This window comes from Aptenodytes forsteri, unplaced genomic scaffold (genome assembly GCF_000699145.1).
Source record: "Aptenodytes forsteri isolate BGI_AS27 unplaced genomic scaffold, ASM69914v1 Scaffold266, whole genome shotgun sequence".
Classification (NCBI taxonomy): domain Eukaryota; kingdom Metazoa; phylum Chordata; class Aves; order Sphenisciformes; family Spheniscidae; genus Aptenodytes; species Aptenodytes forsteri.
The window spans coordinates 485,871-508,579 of NW_008794109.1; the positions used below are offsets into that span (position 1 = coordinate 485,871).

A 22,709-nucleotide genomic window follows, 5' to 3' on the forward strand; every position below is an offset into this window, starting at 1 on the left:
CAGTGGCAGAAACAACTTAATTAACTTAAAGGAATTTTGATCTGGAATATTCTTTGGTAAGAGGCAGATATTACACTGATGGATCAGGGGCCTAGGGTTGCTTTCATTTGCTAATCTATCACCCTAATGAACAACTAGTTTAGCAGAGCACAGAGAAGAGAAGAGCAAGGACAGCCTGAAATAGAAGCCTGAACCTGATTTTTTTTTTTCATGCTTGGTTTTGGTTTTTGCTTTTTGATCTGAACATTCAGGAAGCACCAAAAAATTAGTAAACTAAACTACAGGGTCTCCCAAATCCTGGCACAGCATTGCTGGAACACGTTGGCATCATGGAACCATACGTGTTTCTGACAGGCTAGATTTTAACTACCACCATATGAAAGGATTCAGACAACTTCTGTGGCAGCATCCCTAAACGCTCAAACAAAAAAAAACAAACCCCTTTTCTCCACTCTGAATGCATGAGAAATGTGGGAATAGGCTACCCTGCTCCTGCAGGAATTCTGCCACCTCCATCTGAATGACGAAGTGGGCCTGCAACAGCCTTACAAGCTTGAGGTATCATTGGTTTAAAAGTAAAACAGTATCAGAAGCTGCCTGTTCCCAGGGGGGTGACAACAGTCTTAACTTTTCTAGAAAGTCCTTAAGCAAGTATGGTATGTATGTCAAGCATGTGACGGCAGTCCCCGGGCTGGGTACCATGAACACACAACACAGGGATCTCCAAGAGTAGGAAGTGACAGAACATCAATACTGCACAGAATTCCAGAAAATGGCATTTACTGGCTTTAATGATCATTCACAGCTCACTATTAAAAGGATTACTAATGTATTACTGTGGCATGGGGTGGGGTGGTAGGTACTGACGCCTCTGCTCCCTCATTAGAGCTGACCTTGTATTAGTAGAGCAGCTACAGCAGATCTTCACCAGTCACAAGACGCACATCAGCTTAAGAGAGCTGAAGAGCATTAGAGGATTTTCTCTCATTTGGGGGTGACAGAGAGCAGCTGCCAGCCAATGCAGCAACTGCACTTGAGGGTGGGACCTGGGCAGTGCTGGAAGCCAGCAACGCATGCCAGAGCTGGGGCTGATGGCTGCAGAGATTTTGAACGGTGAGCGCAGGGCAGAAGTGTCACACAGCTGAGTCTTTTGGTCTATGTGAACTAAACTGGGAACTTCAGAGTAGCTCAGGATGGGATTAGCTAAAAGACACTGTAACCCATCACTTCTCAGTGAGAGATTCTCCACTGCATTAAAAAAAAAAAAAAGCCAAACAATCCAGCCTGCACCCTGCTCTTACAATACATCCTTGTGCATGTGCTCCCAAAAGCATCTTCCAATACCCAATCACTCTGGAGGAAAATATTCAAATCTTTATTAAAATACTATTAAGCACTTACAGGGTGGCTTCATCTTCCTGAAGGCCATACAAATACTTGTGAAAGCCTCACAACATCCCTGTGAGGTAGGTTTGTCTTATGTAATTATGTGACTGTTTCATAAATAAAAGATGATGCTGTTTAAATAATCAATGCTTATTTGAAGATGGTGACTTTGATTTCCCTGCTTAGGCACAAAATATGTTGGTTGCTACCATGTGTTTCCAGAACATCTAAGAAGACAGAATAGCAAAGAAAAGTAATGGAAACAATCAGACGTAACTGAAAACCAGCAGTGGATGGGTTAAAGTGCAGATCTAACCTGAAAACTTACAGTATAGAAAACAGCATCAAGGGCTTCTAAGGCTGTAGGATCTCAGTGGCCCCTGGTCAGATCCTGCCCAGTTGAAAAGTGACAAAGGCTGTTTGAATGGTCAACTTTGCAAATGACTGTGTGACAAACCAAGGGGTCCTCCTGGCTTATGGGACGCATTCTTAACACCACTGACCTGCCCTGGCTCAGCAGTTTCCACAAGAGGAGAAAGCAGAGGCAATGACGGATCTTGCAGCTTCTGGCTGCCTTCAGGCTTATTGGGAAGGGCATCACACAGATGTCACTCTCCAAAAAGATACGGCACAAAGGCCAAAAAGTGGTCTGGGCTGTAGAGCAAGTGACTAGGCCAATGCAGACACGTGAAGCCCCAGGTCCCTTTGTACCATGAATCTCAGAGCAGAGGTTGGAATGAGCACAGGGAGGTGCGGAGTTTGATTCTGTCTGAAGCAGAAGATATTTCTTTGTTCAGTGCTTTCCAGCCTGCTCCCATAGCATGCAAGGTCAGGACAGGTTTCTTTCAAAGGAGATGGCAGAAATAGCTTCATATGCTGTATTTCAGCATGGGTCTATTAAAGTAATAGTGACTTACATTTGCTTTCATTTCACTGCTGTAGTTGCACAGGAACAAAAGCTTCCCTATAGAGCAGTGACATCAAGGGCTTCTTCACGCCCTCTGAAAAGTACATGCTGCAAATAGCAGAAGGGAATAAAATCAATGTCTCAAGTTTTTTTCTCAGAGTCTCCAGGAACTACATCCCTGCCATGTCAAAGTACATCGTGGCTATATTTCATGCAAATGCAGCAATGTGTTTTCCATGGGCACATCTATTCATGCACAAGGAACTTGGTCTGAACCACTGAGACTCTGCATCAGAGAACATCAAAGCTTATTGCAAATGCTGTCCGGGATCAGGTCTGGGGGTCTTACTTCCTTGAAGAATTCCCAGCTAGTGAGGATGTCTTGGAGGAGGTCATGCTCATGTGACTCTTTTGGGAGCCTGCTGGCTGGGAGGGTGGTTTCTTTTTGATCACTGGAGTTTTGTTCTTGCTTTTAAATACCTTATTAGGGTCCAGCTTGTTCACAAAGGAATCAGCTTCTTCAGAGAGGAGAGCTGTGTTGATGGTTATGGGTTTATACATGTTAAACCATTGCTGAAAGGCAGGATGGTAGGGAAGGAAGAGGTTAAAATCAAACTGCAATTAGACATTTCCACCCTGTTCCCCCTCACCCCTGAGACCTGATTTTAATCATACACCACTTATCAGTTTGCAGTTTACAGGACCACGCAGAGTGCCTTGTGATAAGGATACACAAGGCTCAGCTACAGCTACAGTCCTGGAACTGCCCCACATTCCAGGCAGGGAAGAAGAGAACCAGACACAAACCTAACACTACCTTTCCAGTGGTGTAACTCCTATCAGGAGCAACTCCTGATTTAAACCACAGGAGGAAAAGCAAAGGGAGGGGATGAAACTAAACCACGTTTATTTAGATTCAGAGAAGCAGAAAAGATTAAAAAACCTTGGAATTTAAAAGGAATTGGAATTGGCTTATAAATTGGAACCAAACTAGTTGAACTTCTCAAAATATAGCCTCCCCCCCTCTCTTCACACATACAATAATGCAGGTTTTTAACTCTTTACACAAAGGATTTTGTGTTTGTTTCTTTTCAGCCTGATTTTACATCTAGAAGTGACTGCGAGTTTTTTTTTGGTTCCCAGATGCCACCACAACGTTATGCCCTGCAGTTCTCATCTCTTAGTGTTTTTCCTATCAGTTTTCCATTGACGAAGTCAGGAAATAAAACTGCAGGGGTTATGGTATTACAAATCCCACTGAAACCATCAGCAAAGTGTTGAACAAGATAAACAAAAGATCAATACCAAAATGTAGATGGCAATCTATTCATGTACTGCTTAATGGAAAACAGCTTTAATATACCATCCTTGAAGACCTTTAAAAATGGTAATGGTTAACACACTAGGAGGATTTTAACTAACAGAGGCTGCAAATGATTAGGGAATACATGAATGATTTCACTAAGGTTTGTGAATATACTGAACATAAAATGTTCTAGCAGGAAAGTTACAGAAAGGCAGAGCACAGGCATATGCTAGAGCACACGTACACAGCCTTGACTGATAAAGTAAAGCACAGTATAGCAGGAAAGACACCAGAAATACAAAGAGCCAAATTCCACAGCCATTGATAGATGGGAAGTCAGCAGCGATTTTAGTGAGTAGTTCTGATGTATGCACAGGGCTGAGGCAGGACCAAGGAATGTCATGCTGGTAAGACAGCTGTCCTGTCTGGGTGAAGCGCAGGACACTCATTGAGACCTGCCAGGCCTTGCCAACATGCACAGACATCGCACAGGCTTATGTGCTGTGTTTGGTAGTATTGTCAGATCCATTCCCTGACCTCTTACAGAGTGGAAACAGGGTTAGGGCTGAAGGCCCAGTCAAGCACAGAGGAATGGCAGGAGCCTCTAACAGCAGGGTTCTGGCAGAGCAGAATAGCAATTTTAATAATAATAAAGGGCTGGAATGGTCATGAGGGTGTGCCTGAAGCTCTCCTATAACTACTTCTAGGACTGCTGGCATTTAAGTTCCCCCTTTTTGGGCACCATTTTTATCAAGGCATCCCTTCATGTCTGAGGAGGATGCAAAGGAATTAATATTCTTGACAAGGCTGAAGCTCATAGTCTTTGTCTGGGCTTCTGTCTAATGTGTACCTGGACCTTCCTCTCCACCCAGAGAGCAGTAGGCTTTTGTTTGGTGCTATGCCCAGAAAACTGATCTAGACAAATCTTACATAGCTGTGGGGATGAATGACTTTACATCTCCTTACTTGCCAGCAGTCATGGAAGTGGAGGTTGGCTTCAGAGCCATAAAAACAAATAATTAATTGGGGTTCCACCACCTGCTATTAGAGTTCAAAGGTAGAGCCCAACTTGGGTGAGAAAAGCAGGGTTAACACAATGTTAGTGAATTCACTAACATAAACAAATGACTGTTAACATGCTATAGGGGAAAGACTCATGGCCCCTTCCATGGCTCACTTGGAGCCTACAGACTGCTTGTCAAAAGGTGGGAAGATGTTTTTCCAGTCTATACTCATGCGAAATACTGATGAGCTGGATCCTGCTGTCCTACCTTGGCCTGGGGACTGACCCCATAGCTGGTGAAGGTGTACTGCCACTGTGGGAGACCCAGATGGGTAATGAGCAGGCGGTAGTAGGCTGTGAAGGTTTTGGTGAGGAAATGCCAATACAGAGCTCTGTCCAGGAACCATATCTCTGTGTCTGGGGAGACAACTAGAACAAAACAAACACAAATTATACTGTTGCTTTGCAGTGGTAGGATCAACCCCTGGCCATTGTCAGGTGGGAGACACAACATACTTATCAGAAAGGCTGCAGCTTCTAAAACACAGCATTCCTGACTAACATAGATGATTATCCAGAGGCAATATTGTTTAATGGTGAGAGGATGGGGACTGAAAAGGACTTGGTTCTGCTCCCAGCCTTACTAAAAATACTCGTGCAATAGCCATTATATTAATTTTCTCCACCGTAAAATGGATGTAATGCTATTCCTTCCCAACCTGGGACTGATGTTCTACATAGAACATGCTTGGACATCAGCAACTTTGTAGTGTAGGTTTAAAGTACAATTATGGCAAACATTTATCTACCCCACAAAGTAAAAAGCAACTAACTCAATTGTCAGTCATCTGGATTACTGAATAGAGTCCAGAGTCTGGAAGTCATGGGAGTGTATGCTGCCAACAAAAACATATTTTGCAGAATCTTTCCACAGTGATCAAATATTTCTCTGGTGGTGACATCCTTTGGAGCATAAAAAGAAGTGATTTTACTTGGGAAATTGAGACGCTGAACATCATTGTCAATTAAACACACTGTCTGCCCCCTGTGCCGACATCAACACCTGTAACCAACGCTCCCTCCGCTTGCCCAGGTTATCCACAGCATGTGCTAAAATCGCTAAGACTGGAAGGCAAGAGGACAAGTAAGAAGTTTCTGCCTTGGGAGTTGTAGTCACACCCAATGAAAGACACAAGATAACAACCAAAGGGTTTTCTTCAGAATAGGTATATCACAATTGCACACCGCCGCACAGCAAACATACAGGTATACACATACACCTAGTGACCTGTGCACTGTGTCAGATGATAACTACTGTACAAGTGACTTGGGTATTTCACAATCCTTGACTGATAGCAGCTTTCTGTGTATCTGTCAGAAGGAACAGCTCAGCCCACATCTTTCACATCTTATTTTTGACCTAGTTAGCACGTGGAGGCTCTGCATCTATGCACAAGGTGGAAGAACCAGTCTAAGTCTGTCTCAATCAGCTAAGGACCTTTTTTACCATCTATCCTTTGCTTCTAAGCAGCATTACACTGTTTCTCATAAAAATGTAAGGGAATTGTTCCGAGACATGCAAGTAACCAGAGATATGTTAGTGGCTGAGCTCTAGCCTTCTGCATTATTTCAACATGATTGTCTGTAGGTCATACGTGAATGCTTTCCTGTTTCAGTATGCAAGTATGCTATGTATGCAGAAATCATAAGTTATAACTCAGATTCAAACATTAAAAGGAGGGCAAATGTTAGCTCCAGTTAAGTCTCTGTAAGGTTTAGCCCCAGACTTCAGTGGAGACAGGACATCCCAGTAGATGTTCACCTACAAATTGCAAAGAAGATCAGAAATGTAAGATGATTCTATGCGTGTGGCCTCCAGATAAAATCCACAACGAGAGATGGCTAACTTTGCTCTTTTCAGTCTTACCTGGTTTAGCGTGCTTATAAACAAGACAAACTTTGCCATTCCCATTGCATGGGTCTAATTCAAAGATAAGACTACGAGAATCAAAGTGTGGCTTCTCTGGTTTGTCTCCATTACCTGAAAACAGAAAAAATATCTTCATGAAACATGTCTGGAAAACTGAATGTGACTCAACTGCAAAGAGTCAATCTATTTGATACTTATTAATAAATCAGCTGAGGAAGAACTAAATCAAACTACTATATTTATACTTCTTGGAAAGGATTAAGTTCCCTGTATTAAAAAAAAAAGTGAGAAAAATCTTAATCTCTGGTAGGAAAACAAACCACAGAGTCAAAATCTGATGGCTGAAAAGAGACATCAAGCTGCCCTCTAGTCCTTCCCTGGCACAAAGCAAGGTCAGCTTTACAGATGTTACTCCTTAGAGGTGTTTGTCTAATCTTTTCTTAAAGTCCTCCAGTGTTGGAGATGCCACAATCTCCAGGCAGTCAGCCCAAATCCATCGTTATCACTTAGAAGTTTTCCTCACATGGATCCTGAATCTTCCTTGCTGCAATTGAAGTCCATTACTTCTGTTTTATCCACCATCTCTTTTCTGCCCTACTTTCTTTTTTTTCTAAGGAGGACAGGGAGACAGACCAGTTCATTCTTTTTCTCTTGACAGAAGAATTTGATGACCTTGGAGACATATACATTTCTTCATACATTCCAGCGTGACATAAGCATCCTTCTCAACAGCCACACATTCTGACTCATACACAACTTCTGACCCACAACCACTACAGAGCCTTTCTACAGGACCATTTTGGGATCGTGTAGCTGCAAGTTCTTGCAGAATATAATTTTGAATTCTAATGCTGCTGAAGAAGAAGGGGGACACGAGAGCTGTACTCTTCAGAAGAGCTTTCCATGAAAGTCAGGATGAGAACACTGGTGGGGATGTAACTTTTTCTCAGTGTACCTTATTAAGTGCATCAGTGGAGGTCTAACTGGCTAAATGGAAGCAGAATTTGGCCCATTTCATTACAATGGCTAGAAGATCAGGACTGCAGCCAAGCTGGAATGTGCAAAAAGAAACTTTCAGCCACGTTTAGAAGCTACAAGAGCTATAGAGATTCAGAGATAAGACTGAAATCAAATAGCAATTTTTTAAGGAGTCAGCAGGACACCTCGCTCTGTTCTTATCTTCTTACTTCTTCCAGTCTTGTTAGACTATAAGAGCTCTGAGAAAAAAAGTGGGCTTTTTTTCTTCTTTTTCTTTCCAAACTGCAGGATGCCCAGCATTTTTAGGCAGTCTGGAAGCACATGTTTTCCAGTGCCACCTCACACTTACATGGAGCACACTTACATGTGCTCCAATTCCAAAGAGTACATCCAGCTGTCTTTTCACTACCAAGACAAAAACGGTTATCTTTTTTTCATGTAACACCGTAAGCACACAAAGACTTTAGAAGCTGAATCACTGGAGGAAGCCTCAGTTAAAAATTTAAATAGGGAAAAGGCAGAACAGGAGGGCTGCCAGGCTGCTAAAAGAGTATGCAAATACTACTAGCGACGGGCAGCATTAACAATCCCAATGAGATTCACAGCATGCAGGTCTACCTCTCAAGGCTGTAGGGGACTAATAGGACATGTAGTAGATCTGGCCCAGGAGACAAAGGAAACCCCATCTACTTGGAGTGACCTTTTCTGTTGCTATATCCGTGTGCTATATCCTAACATTACCCTAACAGGGCAAAAGGGATGAGACAGACAGACAGACATTTTCTAGCCTGTTAACAGGACCTTACCTTCCTCGTCTGTGTCATCTTCCAGGTCAGCGAGAGTTGGTGCATTAGGCAGAGTGTACATAGAGGAACCCCCAAGCCGACATAGCTTTGAAACACTATTAATCACCATGGAGCCCAGAGGCATTGGGGTATCTGCAGTAAGACTGATCATTAATCACATCCAGTGTCAGGAAAGCATAGGAGGTATTTCTTTTCCTCCACACATCAACTCAATCTCTTCTAAAACACAGAGGGGAAGAAAAGATGGATATACCCAGCAGGCCTGGACACTTAACCAAGTCAGGCTCCACAGGAGCAAAAATTAGGCTTTTTCAAACACAGAATCACACTTACAGGTGATGCGACACCATCTCAGAGCTGTGCAGGTATGAGAATTACACTGCTGGCTAAGCCTGTGCTGCAGGTGTTAGCCCAGTCCTGTGAAACTGGCTATTAAAAACCCTGGCTAGCTACAGCCACCTCCTCAAAACTCTTTTCCCTGCTGCTGCCCTTCCTACCAGAAACCACCCCACCCATTCACAGCTTATTGGGCAGCTCATCCTCTTCCACCCCATGTACCTGCTCAGGGTGCATCCTCTTGCTTCCCACTCCAAGACAGGATTTTATCAGTGTGTCAACGTGCGGGTGTTCCTCAATGAATGCTTGAGGACTTGTCACTTGTTTCTCCTTCTGAGGACTAGTACTGTTACCAGACATTAAGTCAACAAACACCCTGTTCAGCCATGTGCCAGTGTGAAGGGTGTCAGAAGGCACTACTGGGTGCTTCTTGAAACAAGACAGTTAGGTGAGCTGCTTTGGTCTCTGTGCACTTGTGTGCCCTGAAAACAAGACTCTTCAGAGTTCACAACACACTAAATCCCACATGAAACACGATGGGACTCAGTGCAGGTGCTAGAGCCCTGATGTCAACTGTCTCTGAAATGAAATTCCACTTCCTGAGGAAAACCCTGTATTTGACACCCATCTCCAGAAGTGAGCAGTGTCGACAGCCCAATTTGACAACCTCACTTGAAGGCAACAAGAGCCAGGATAATAGTTGCAGGGCTCCAGTGCAGAGTGAATGAACCACCTGATTCTTGCCAAAGATGGACAATAAAGCTCGGCCCTGCTCTTACTTCCACCACTGACTCCAGAAATAACTCCAGTGAATGGGTTTTAGCTGGTGGAAAGCAGAATCAGGCTCCGGCATGTACATAAACTTTTTAATGAGAAAGAGGCATTATCAGAGGGTGACTCTTCTTACTGCTTTATGATAGGATAATGTGCTAAAGCTGCTTCTCTCTCCATGAACTACAGAGGGAGGCTAGGTAGGAGATTTAAACTGCATACCTAAATCTGAGTGTCAACAGATGGCCAGTGTATTACGGAATGGTATTTATGTCATGAAGACTTGTTTGGTTTCTAGCCAGTGTTCAGTGTACATGTCTCTTCTGTGGAAGTCCAGCACATGCAAGCAATAGGCTTTGCCCTGTTGCATCAGGAAGGGACCTCTGATGTGCAGTCATATTTTTTTCCTCACCAAGACATCTCTAAAATAGTCTACGAACCCATGCAGTACTGCACTCACTTATTAATTCAGAGGCCAGTTTTCTGTAGTCACTGATCAAGCTGCCTAGCAGCAACAAACTACTTCATTTTTTTGTAAGTTAAGGAATGGTGCTAATTTTTAATTCAAAATGACTTGGTGCATGTGTTTTTGCTCAGACTAATGCGGGATGCTGACAGATGTGTATTGAGTGTGCAGAAAGTAAGTTTGATATTAAAGAGATTCTGCAAAGGAAAGACTGGCTGCAATGAAATGAGGGTATCAGTGAAGAGGAATATATGGACTCACCATCAGTCTTCACACTCCAGGTCATCTGGAAGCCATCGGTCATCAGATAGAAGTTCTTTAAATCCTCTGGCAATATGCAGGAGTTTTTCTGCAAATCACAATCAAAGTGTTATGGGAAAATGCAGAACGTGCCTCAAACCCAAAGAACAACTGAATATTGGTACAGAAATATTTGCCACTAAATGTTTTGCTCAATTCCAAGATGAATCAAATCAGCTCAAATATCTCATCCTAAAACCTTGAGAGAAAACTGTGTATTTCTTGGGTCTGTGCTACTGTATTAACAAAGATGACTTGGGAAAATTTCATAATGATCAGTCAGTCATCACAAGGTTATTACAGGATTGTTCCCCAACTGAGATAACATATCCTCCTTCGACACTAACACCCGCTCCAAGATCACATATATAAGTACAATCAGCTTTTTCATATATATGGCTTACAAGAGTAGAGTTTTGCTTTAAGTGAAATCAGACTAAACCTACCTGTTCCACTAAAGCATGTATAATATGAGCACAAGGGCTCTCTTCTGAGGATTTCAGTTCCAAGTAGGTGAGAGGAGCATAGACTCAACAGTTGCACATAATCAAGCAGGTTTGACGTTTCACTTAACAAATGTATGTGTGCAAACACACACAGAGTCAGTCTCACAAACCTGCTGGTCTGGCTTCATCCCACCAAACTTCAGCGCTTGGCTGGGGCTCCTAAGCCTGCTTCCTTCTGAGACAACAGTGAAAGAAGCACTCCAGGGACCTGCTGAGAGCGCTTCTAAGAACCAGGACCCTTCTTCTATACCTATGCTGGTTGTGCAAGGAGCCTTTCTTTACTTAGACTCTTCAGCTAAGCAACAAATATGAGGAAGAAAGGATAAAGGCTTAATCCTCAGAACAACAAGAAGCCCAAAGAGCTATAGGCAATTGCAGGCACTGCTCCTGGTGACAGGACTGGCTGCAGACCAGTGGCCCTCCATTCCTGTTGATGTGTCAAGAACACAAAATGAAACAGTACAGAAGCCTGTCAGTTTTAAGAAGACAAGCAATTTTGTTTGTAATTGTTTTAGAGAAAAAACAGATCGATAAAGATTAAAGTGGGTTCGCATTTCAAGCATCGTCAAACTCAAGACTCCAAAAGAATCAGACCCCAAAACTCAGGACAGTCTCCGATGATGCAGGTTCCACAATCTCTGCATTGACTTGTCCAAGGGCTGTACCACTCTCCTTGTGAAAAAGTTTTACTAATTGCAGTCTGAACCTCCAAGTTGCAACTTGTGGTCATTCTCCCTTTTCAGTCCCATGTGCCTTTAAATCTCCTCAGTAACAAAGACACAAATAAGCCTCCTGAGGGTCAAGCTTTGTCATTAAACCAGGAGGATAGACAACTTCTTCTTTAAAATGCTAAAATTTTTTACGCTGAGGGTGGTGAAATGCTGGCACAGGTTGCCCAGAGAGGTGGCGGATGCCCCACCCCTGCAAACATTCAAGGTCAGGTTGGACGGGGCTCTGCGCAACCTGATCTAGTTGAAGATGTCCCTCCCCATGGCTGGGCTAGATGACCTTTAGAGGTCCCTTCCAACCCAAACTATTCTATGATTCTATGATCTGAGACTTGTTTATAATCACAGGACTCTGGGAGCTACATTTTACAGGGAAAATGGACAAATAATATGAGATTTGCAACATAGCATGTCTGATAATTCAAGTACTTTTGTGATGGGATTTTCAGTCCTTTCTAAAAAAAGGTGTATTTCTTTCATTCAGCCAGTTTTAAAGATATGCTGTTGGACACGGCCTGCTCTTTGTGCAGTGAGTTTGACGCTCAAAGCAAAAAAAGAACTTTAAGCAACTTTAAGAACATTTATAGGTCAGTAGGGCTGTGCCTCATACAGGCTTACACTGCCGCAGATCAAGATGTTATTCAGGTGGGTATTCACAGCCTGGCCTCAAGAGGCCTGGATGGGTTTTGGAGCAGTTACAGAATTGTTTTGGAGAAAGCAGAGGAGTCAGATGTTAATAGCTTTCCAATATTGTGCCTCTGCTGGGACTACTTCCCTACAGCTACTAGAAAATGTAACATTCAAAGTCTCATAAAATAAAGGAAGAATATTCTGGTAACCAGTAGCTAAGGAAAAGAAACATGCACATGCAGTTCATGTAGGTCTGCTTCACTTGGGGAATGAATTTGTAACATCTCAAGAGATGCTGACCAGATTCTTCCCCATCTCTGCAACTTGTGCATATCCAGCCATCTGCCCTGATGTTGCCTCAATGCATCTATCCAGCAGGAGCTACCTGCTAGTTGTGCATCCAGCTGCAACACTGGCCTCTGGTTATCAGTGACTGGCACAAGCAAGGGAAGGTGCTGGCCTCCTCTTGTCCACATCCCCTTCCTCCCCTAGGACCAGGGCAGCCCTTCTGCCTGTTAAAGCCTTATTCAGAGTCACTTTCTTTGAGTTGTTACAGTCCCTGTCCCCTAAACTGTGGTGTATATGCTGTGCAGGACCCTCTAACCCACCCACAACCTTCACTCCTGCGTGTTAACTTATTTTCTAAGCATATCCATTTATGCCGACAGACTGCTAAAGACGAGTCCCAGATATAAATGGCTTTGCAGCTTGCGACAGGGCAGGTCACTTTACTTGCCCCATCAGCAGCCTGGTCACTAGCACAGTGCTTTCCTAACCCAGGTAGGGAAAGTCTTCAGAGGCAACAGGTATTAAAGCAAGAGAATCTGATACTGTAGAAACTTTGTTTTGAGAAGAATTTAGCGTCCTTTGATAAGAGCCTGCTGATGGCGCAGGCCCTGGTGGTAAGTTTCAGGAGATTACTAAACCACGTGGACATAACTGAAGTTCTTCAAATGCCTTTAACAAACACACCTTCTTCTGTGGGTTCTTCTCAGTCCTAAATATTTACAACTTCATGCTGCGCTTTCACCACTTCCAATTTTAAGCTGTAGCTGTAAGCACAGTGACTAGGTTTAAAACTATGAAGAAAGAAAATATGACAGACCTGCTACAAAACCTCAGAAGAGCATAAATGTTTACAGAGCACTTTCAGTCCATTTCAACCCCCCCAATTTTAACTAATCTACCCCAGCAGTAAAAATATATATGGGAACAGCTTTCTTGACTTCAATGGGTGTTATCCTCTAAGCAGGAGAACCAGATCCATTGGGATGACAACATCTAAGATTTTAAAATTTCCACCGTAGCATCCAGTTAAATACTAGCACAAACTGGGCACAGCCCAACTTAACAAACATAGCTGATTAAGACAAGGAAAAAATCACATCTGGATAGGCCTTCTGCTCTGAATCCTCCTTTTCTGGATGGAAAGATCAACATGTGCATGTTTCTCCAAATGGCTGCCCTCCCCACTTTATTTTAGGATTCTCCTAGCCATGTCTCTTTGCATGACTTTCCAAATGATGGTGCAAAATACATGAGTGGAAAATGCTGTACCAGAGCAAATCTGGGGTCTATAGGTAAAGGCCTCTATGTAGAAAGCTTCACTAATATCCATCTCTCCCATTTGACAGAAAGGATTGACTAATCTGCCATATTATGCTTAGCCACATGATCCTATGACTTCAAAACAATGGTCTTCTGACAGCAGAGTCAGAGAAACAAGCCACTACTACATATTAAAAATGGCTTCTCAAGCTCTGTACACCTCCGGCTTAGCTGGTAGTTTCCAGGGTTGTCATCTCCAGTCCCATAAAATACAATATTCCTAATAACGTGCCAGAAGTGGCTTAACCACAGCCCTGGTAAGCAGCTGTTTTCACTCCAGTCATCTGGCTAAACTCATCAGCTCATAAAACAAAATATCCCAAGTGCCCAATATGGTGTGTGAGGTCTATTTCTTTTGTTTATTGTCCATAATATCCCCAAATAGTCTCCCAAGAAAGCACAGTCCATTGAGGAAAGAGAAGAATAGGGTAGCCTGCCAAGACCTGATCAGCGCTGGATCCAGAGCTAAAACACTGACATATGGCAATTCACTTAAAGCACTGTTGTAACAATGCCTCCCAAGCAAATATACTAAAGAAATGGACAGCAATCAAAGCATATCACTCTAGAGAGACTTCTCTAAAAAACTGAATGAGTCTTATCCAACTTCTGGGGAGAGAACGAAGGGATATACGTCACTTCTCAGGGCTTCCACGTAGCAGAGCACATCAGCAGCCACCTTTCTCTCTCCCTAATGTCATGCTGTTTCATGACTGGTCTGCCCTAGCTGCCAGTGAATGCAGAAGACGTTAATTTATGTAAGATACTGAGACATTCTTGCGGCACCTTTTATAAATCTGATCTGGGGGGGACTCCCAGGAGATCACTTTGCTTGGATTTCGTGCCCCGAAAGGCATGGACCTGGGGTAGACCTGTCCCCCGTGGTGGCGAACAGGATTTGGCAATTCTGTTGAGGATGGCATTGTGTAGCCGATTTTTTAATCAGCATATTGTAAGACCCCACAGGAGGGGAACCCTGTGTCAGAAACACCATCCACCTCCCAAAAGTCCTCCAGCCTCTCCCCCATTATGCAGCTTGAAGAAATACACCTTTCCTCATGCATTGGTTCTGCTGGATCCACTTCCCCACCTCTCCCACGGTCAGGGCCACAAGGCAGGTTCAAGATGGTCAGATCCTCTGATCCTGGGGATCAGGGGTGGCAGGCTCACCTAATGCTGAGGGAGGACATTACAAGGAGGATGGCAAGAAGGATCCTTGCGGATGTGCATGCCTGCATGCATACTTTTGAGTCAAAAAAAGGTATGGTAGAAGCAACGAGGAAGACTTCTAGAATAGCCAGAAACCACCACTGCAGTTCCCACTGAGATTTACATGCAGAGAGTTTCTAAATTGTCTGGCAGCCTAAGACAGTCCACAACAGGAAAGCACCAGACTGCTTGAGGGCTTTTTTATGGTTTTATTACAGAAAAATAAATCTTTGTAGACAAAGTGCACAAGGAGGAACAACAAATTTCCCATGCAGAGTTGTAGAATATCGATGCTCCAGCAACATGATGGGCAGGGATCACTTACAGCCAGCCAGGGACAGTTCAGACGCTGCTAACAAGCCAATTAGAGGAACAGGCAAAATGACCCCCTTCATTTTGCTTGGCCTGTTGTGCTGCTGAGCTCTGGGACCTCCAGCTCCCCCTAACAGAATGCAATTTTCTATTTTTTGAAAATCAAAACGATGATGTGAGTGACATTTCTCTTCTGGTTGAGGCAAAAAGAAAATGTGGTTCAGACATTGTCACAGCAGGTACCAGAGTGCCTCCTAGCAATATTTTAGTATAACACCTACTTTTAAAAACTGCATGTGGAGGGGAGCAGGGCAGTTGCCAGCCTAATTTTAGGAGTGGGAATGTGTTTATAGGACAATATACAGTTATTAGCACTGGTGTTCCAGCGACCTGGTAACTCGGCCTCTATTTCCCCTTCTATTGCTTGTCTCACTTTCTTGGGGCAAAGATAATATCTTGGTAGGTCTAAATATCAGGAAACGTGAAAAAATTATCTGTTTTTATTAAAATATTTTGAACTGCTTGAAAGTTTTGGGGAAGCGATGCTACCCATGTAAACACTTGACAATCATACACCTTAAATATTTTTGCGAGTGTGCTGATTTCCAATAAAATATTCAGGATTGATTTCAGGTTTCATTTCCTGAGTGTAAGACTTAACAGCTCTTTCTGCCTCTACAGAAAGCCTTGGAAAAAATCTCTTCTGTTCTCCTACTGTCTTACTGCACTGTCTCCTGTCATGAAGCTCACCTTCCCCTGCAAAGCCTCATGGCAGCTAATGGACATTCAACAAGCTGATCTAAGATTTTAAAACTTCCATTGTGGTATCTAGTTAAATACTAGCACAAACCGGGCACAGCCCAATTTAACAAACACAGCTGATAGAGACAAAAAAAAAAAGCATATTGACAGCATTATTAGAACATAATTTTAATCATTCATGATTTAAAAAAGGTTGATTTTAAGTTTCTGAATACCATAGATTTTCTCTCAGCAGAAATATCTTTCCATTGCAAAACTGAAACAGGACAGGAAAAATTGCTTCTAGAAAAAAATGTAAAAAAAATCTTAAGAATAGAGCTTTTGTTTGGTGAGTCTCAACGAAGAGAGGTTTTTTTTGGAAAAAGAATGTAATTTTGGGAATAGTTTGACCAGTTTTCCCTACATCACACAAAAAGCCCGCAAATACTTGCATAACCAAAGACATAGAGGGGAGTGAAAAATATAGCCTGTGACAAGATCTTGTTAAAACCTCAACTATGGAGAAATGATTATGTGCATAAGTATTGCCACCTAGTGGCTACGAAAAAAAACCCAGTGATAAAAGTGAACGTTGGGTACACATAAACTTGTATTCAAATTCTAGTAAGATGAGTTTGAGGAAAAGTGAGGTGCAAGCTCATCCTGGAAGGGCCTTGTGTGGTGCTGAATTTTTTGCACTTAATCATCACTGCAGCACACACTGCAATTGTGTGGACCGTGTTAGACATCAGACTTCATACCCAAAGCTCAAGAAAAAAACGTAAAAGAAAATAGTTATTTTTTGATTCAAGAAGGGAGATTTCTGGTTTTGCCAATGCAACTGGAACCAAAAGGAAAGAAATAGATAGCGAAGTCCTTCATCATTAGCAGTCTAGCTCAACTGTATCTATTTAATTTTCACCATTTACTTCCACAATTAACTTAGTCCACCGCTGGGGTGGGGGGGGAGCTGAAGTTTTGTTCTGACATCTTTGGAGCGAAGTGCTTTGGCTACAGCATTTCAAAGTTTGGCTTTAAAAGAATAGCTCAATTTTGAAACAAACCCAATTCAGTTAGGAGGAGTAGCAGCACCTGAAAATGAGAGCAATACCGTGTTCAGGAGAAGCAGTCCTCTCCACTGAACAGAAGAATGAGCGAATGTCACTCTGCTGCTCCCAGACCTGAGCTGGCTCACAGTCAGGGTGCCTCAGACTTTCCAGCTCAGTTAATCTGACACCTGAACAACAGCTACAGAAATCAGGAATCAGTTCACATGAACCTGAAAAACCGGACATTTCTGCCTGACCACAGTGGCTGGCTACTGTACAAGTTTCAATAAATAACACGTTTACAGCACATATATTCTGACCTGGATTTATAACTTCTTGATAAGTATCACTAATTGCGATAGGGCGTTACCAAAACTAGTGCAAGATTTTTCCCTACTGTTTAGGAAAAACTGTAAATGGCAAGGCATCATCGAAGGGGAAGTTGTTTTACATAGTGGTAACAACTGCAGTCTCTAGGAGCATGTGCGTTAGGGCATAGCCCTAATGGAGCAGAGGGAGGATGATTCACCCAACTCCATCCTCTGCCATGCCTCTTTCAAAAGGCCAGTCAGGCCTTCTTCTGTCTCTTCCCTAGATATGAGTGATACCTAGAAAGCAGTTATTCCCCCATAGTCATGGGACTGACAAACACATGTATATTCAAAAAGGGCACAAAAAATGCCATCTCTGCCCACCAGAGTCACACAGAAGCCCTCTGGTCACACAGTCTGATGCAGTGAGGTCAGCGGAGTCAAGGCAGCATGTGTCCTTCATAGTCTTCTAGAACAGGCAATGGGACATGCCTTGGCCAAAAGATTGGGTCGGTTAGCCAAAGAGAAAGTGGAAGGAGGGGCTATGAGAAATGGAAGTGAATAGTTGAGACTGAAAAGAGAAATAGATACCTGGAACGAACTGGGTGGCTCAGTGGTATTTTCCAGCTTGAGGCCTTTACCTTTAATGGCCATGAATAATAAAGAGCTTGCTTGAAAGGGAGTTGGAAAATGGTTTCAGACCTGAGTCAGAACAATATTTGCTCTCCACTGAGTCACCACTGTTGCTGCCTACTACAGTTATATGATTTCTTCTTAGAGTTGTCATTCTGAATATACCCACACTGATGAAGTTTCTCTAGCAGATCAGGTGCATGTGATAGCCTAAAAGGCAGAGTAATACCCAACAAAAAAAAAAAAAAAAATCTGTTTAGGCTCCACTGTGCATCAAACTCGGTAACAGGCTGTCTCAGAAACAAACACAAGGTAGCCATTGCATTTGACATTCTCCATGGGCTGCTGCACATTCAGACTGACCTCACTGCAGTATTGTCACAAAAATACTCACTTGCTCCCATGAAATGATTGTGTGGCGTTCAGCTGGCTCCTTTTCCACAAACGTCACCTCAGCAACTCCTGGAGAAGTCTCTAAAAGGAAAAGAGGAGCATGTTTGCAGCTGGCACGGGTGACACCAAGCACTGAGCGCCAGACAATTTTGCAAGTTAACCTGACTGACAGCTGGGGAAAAGGCATTAATGACTGCAAGCATTGTGCTGGTGACCGAGCAGTTGCTTTCTTTTTTGTGTGTAACTGTACTCAGCATGTCTTGGCATGAGGATACCCAGTGCTGCACACAATGCCATCCTTTGATGTTTTTTATAGATATACACACACACACACACACACATTTTGTATTCAAGGTGTGACCTTTTGCAGAGGATTCATGAAAAAAAATCAGCCATGGGTTCCTGGGCAAACTCTAAAAGAGAGATGAATCTTTCTTTGTAAGCATGCCCTGTGGTTTCAGTTGGGTAGGATATTCTCAGCTTGACACAAGATGTTGTGCAGTGTTGCTGTGAATTGCTAACAACTGTATTCCACAAAGACGGGCACACTTCAGTGCTGGATTCAGTGGGTTTGAACAGACGCAGAATCTGATCCTGCCAAAGGGACCTGCATGAGTAAACATCAGTTCTCTGGAATCCCAGCTAGACACATGCAAATTTGTAACGAGCACTGAGCTCATATTCATAAAAAACATCTGAGTATTTTATGGGAAAGAATGCTATATAAGTGCAAGATACTAATCTACGTGGTGCTATCCTTGCAGGTGTATGATGGCAGAACAGTCTCCCTTGCACTTATTATTTTATAATGTTTTACTTCATCTACAGCCAACTGAAATAGTTCCCACTGACTTCATTCACTTTGGGTCAGGTCCAGAAAGACTACTAACCTACTGTGGGAATCGCAAGCCCAGCACACAGGGCCATGAAGTAGAACTGATCACTATGCAGGGCTTTCAAGACCGGCTCTGCTGTGAAAGTATTGGCTCCCAAAGCAGTCACACATATTGTAATTGCTTTCCGGTAAAACATACACAGTGCACTAGACAGGAAAGGCAGGCACCAGAGAGCTTTGGTTTGTTTTTTATCTCCAGTGCTGGGCTTTTGATTCTAGCAATGGTGTTGCCCTTGTCTCTTCTGATGGTGGAAGAGCAGCACTCAGTTTCAGGAAGTCTAAACTTCACTTTAATTGGAAGTATTGATTGTTACATTGTCAAATAATTTAAAAGACAAAACATAGCACCAGAAAACCAAAGTCCAAGCTAAAGACAGAAAAAAGAAAAAAAAAAAATCATCATAGTAGGTCACCTAGGTAATCTTTCTGGCCAATGCAGGGCCCCAACATACAGAAGACTCTGATGTTTCGCCGAGTTTTGCTTCAAATAGATGGGTGCAAGGCGGGGGGGATCTGTCTCTTCCTCAAATATTAGCCGTCCATATGTATTCTGCTTCTAAAGAAGTGTGTGTAATCAATGATCTTTTCCATCTAAGCTATGCAAGCCTTATGACAAGTTAAGAGATTATAATAACAGAGTAATTGTTATTTCTGTGATCAAAGAAAACAGCAGGGATGTTTAATTCATCATGCACAACGGCTTGGCTGGGATGACGGAAGTTTAAATACCATATCAGCCAAAGAAGATGTCTAGGAACAAGAGAGCTGCAACTTCTAAAGAGGTCTGAACCAAATCCAAGATCAAAAGAAAGAGAAATTCTGTCTTAAGCCTGAATGTTATATTAAAAATAACCTGTGGGTAAACTGAAGACCACGTTTAACAGATGTGTGTAGGTATGGATGGGAGCTCCATTAAACATTAATGAGGAAAAGAAGAAGTCTGCCGTGGGTTGCTTTTTCTTCCAGATGGAAGAAATAAAGAAGTCACCTAGGTTAGACAAAAGTTACAGGATAAAGCTTAACTGGTTCAGAAGACTCCTCCCTATTAACTATTCTGAAGCAAGATCACAGTAAATTCTGTCCTATTTTTAGGACATTTCATCTGGAAGCTTCCAAAGATGCTTTGCAGTATTAATCAGAAAGAGTAGACGTAATGGTCTGACACAAAGCTGAAGCAGGAAATCAGCATTATCAGTCCTTATGGTACTGCTAATGCTGCCTATAAGTTGCATAAGCTCTCAGCATCTTTTTAAAATGTCTGAATAGTTACATTCTTATCTAATAAAAGACTGTAAATAGTGAAGTATGGTCCTGCTCTGGGCAGTCCAGAACAGCTAACACCCCCCATTCATATTTAGTTGTGAGCAATCGACTAATTTGCTATTAGTCCTAGAACTTCAGAAAAATGAATCATACAGGCAATAGGAAAGATGTCTCTCTTTTTTCCTCAAATTATAACCTCCATAATGCTTGTGAGAAATCTCCCACCTTGTAGGGACTTCCACAAAGACTACAAGTTAAAAAAACCCAAAACAACCCCCTCCCTGCCCCCACCTCATATACAGAATTTGTTTAAAGGAGGGTTTTTGAAATGGTGCCATGAACATTTGTCCATAAAGGTATTGGAAAATTGGGCCTCAAGCTCCCATATACTGTACGTGCAAAATTTTCTTGCTTAAAAGGAGTATGTTGAGTTTCATTACATGATCATTTCTATCTCCTGAAAAAAATGTTTCACAAACTCAACCAAGTTAAAAGCCTATGACTGCTTTTATGTTATGGTAGGCAGAAAAGTATCTACTGGCTTTACAAGACTTCCCAAAAGAAGATTTAAAATAATACAGTTTCTAGTGCTGCAAACTACCGAGTAAGGCATCTTTCTGAATGAGATACCCTTTGTTATTTGAAAGAAACAAACACTGAACAGATTGGTAATGTTTCCCAATTCGTTCAGCTATTCTAATTAATATGGTGGCACAATTTACATGCTTTGGACTACTGCACTGGGAAAAAATGCACAAAATTCCCAGAAGGAGTGGAGAGACAGAGAAAAGAACCAGAGTAAAACATCACTGCAATGGACTGGGGTGCACATTACTATATTGCACAATACAAGTCATCAGAGATACAGACAGAAAAACAAAAAAACCCAAATGCAAACCAGGAAACACCTTCCATGTGAAAGGGATGCTAGAGGACTTTCAGAGCCAAACCTGCATCGGCATAACTTGCTGGTGTAAATAACACACCTACCCAAAACAGTTTATATGGCAATATTACTTTTGGATGTAGTTAACATCATGCGAATCTCATATATCTGAGCCTGCGTGGTAAAAATGTGGGTAGGGCTAGTAATTTTTTAAAAAGAGCTACTTCAAAGAAGCACTTGCCATGATGGTTGATCATCAGTAGTTTCACCTTTTTAATGCTCTCACAGAGTAGAATGATAATATTATCCTGACCTCACAACTGGAAAACAAAAAAAAAACACCCTAAAAAAACCCCCAAGAAGTCCAATAATGTCAGTAAGAGAACGCTGAACAGAGACTGAGGATGAAATCCTGTCCTCACTGAAACCCACAGCAAGAATTTTGCCATGATCTTTTAATCTCATCTGTCTGAGCAGCTATCTAAAAACATGTGCAATTAGCAATACACTTAGGTTACCAGATGAAACTCACTGTCCTGCAATACAGCGGCTGGATGAGGTAATTACAGCGGTCACTTTTGGCTTTAAAATTCACAGGAAGAAGTTCTGGAACTGCAATTTGTAATGTTATTGTACGCAAGGCTTGGGATAGATGTATTGCTTTCCAGCCATACAAATATGGCAGGGGTTTCTGGAACTCAATTTGTAATGTTATTGTACGCAAGGCTTGGGATAGATGTATTGCTTTCCAGCCATACAAATATGGCAGTTCTGTGCCCCACGCTGCTGACAGATGAAAGGTCTGACGCTAAAATCTTTACACATGCAAATACTTCCACCAATTCTTGTGATTCTACTGCCATGAGTAAAGTTTTCTCTGAGAAGCCTTACTTTTAGATGTTGGCTGCCTTGCACTCCCGCTGAACTTCAAGGGGAACTGCAGGGACGCAAGAAGGCTCAAGACATGAGCAAAAACTGGAGGTGGCAAGCAGGGCATGTTGTGGAAAAAGTCCCAGGGTAGGGGAATAAGCTGCAGGGTGACTATTTATGGAGAGTTGATCCTGAGCAGATTCACAGGTCAGTCTTCTGCCAGAACACCGCACCACGCTGAGCTCCTTCCATCGGGCATGCTACCTGCTGACCCTATGTTACCACAGAGGCTAAAAATTATGCACGATTTTGAATAAAACACCCCTTTACCTTTCTTTGATTTTTTTTAAACTGTAGGGCTCTCTCAAGTCGAGAGATTCAGGATTTCTGCCGCTGATTCAACCAGCAGCACCGTGGTTCCCAACGCTGCAGGCGCCCGGGCCTCGCACCACGGGTTGCCCTGCGGTTCCCGGCTGCAGGGCTGGC

The 22,709-nt window shown here is 42.7% G+C and overlaps 1 protein-coding gene across 1 annotated transcript; it reads right to left on the minus strand.

The window, feature by feature from the left end:
- Positions 1–776: 776 nt before the first annotated feature.
- TPGS2 (tubulin polyglutamylase complex subunit 2) lies at positions 777–18,384 on the minus strand. Its single transcript, XM_019471026.1, has 7 exons — positions 18,311–18,384; positions 17,306–17,307; positions 10,151–10,238; positions 8,317–8,448; positions 6,530–6,643; positions 4,871–5,031; positions 777–2,866 (listed from the first exon to the last, which is right to left on the minus strand). The coding sequence occupies exons 1-7, from the start codon at positions 18,318–18,320 to the stop codon at positions 2,639–2,641; spliced, it is 735 nt and encodes a 244-aa protein (XP_019326571.1). The 5' UTR covers positions 18,321–18,384; the 3' UTR covers positions 777–2,638.
- Between the last annotated feature and the right edge of the window lie 4,325 nt (positions 18,385–22,709).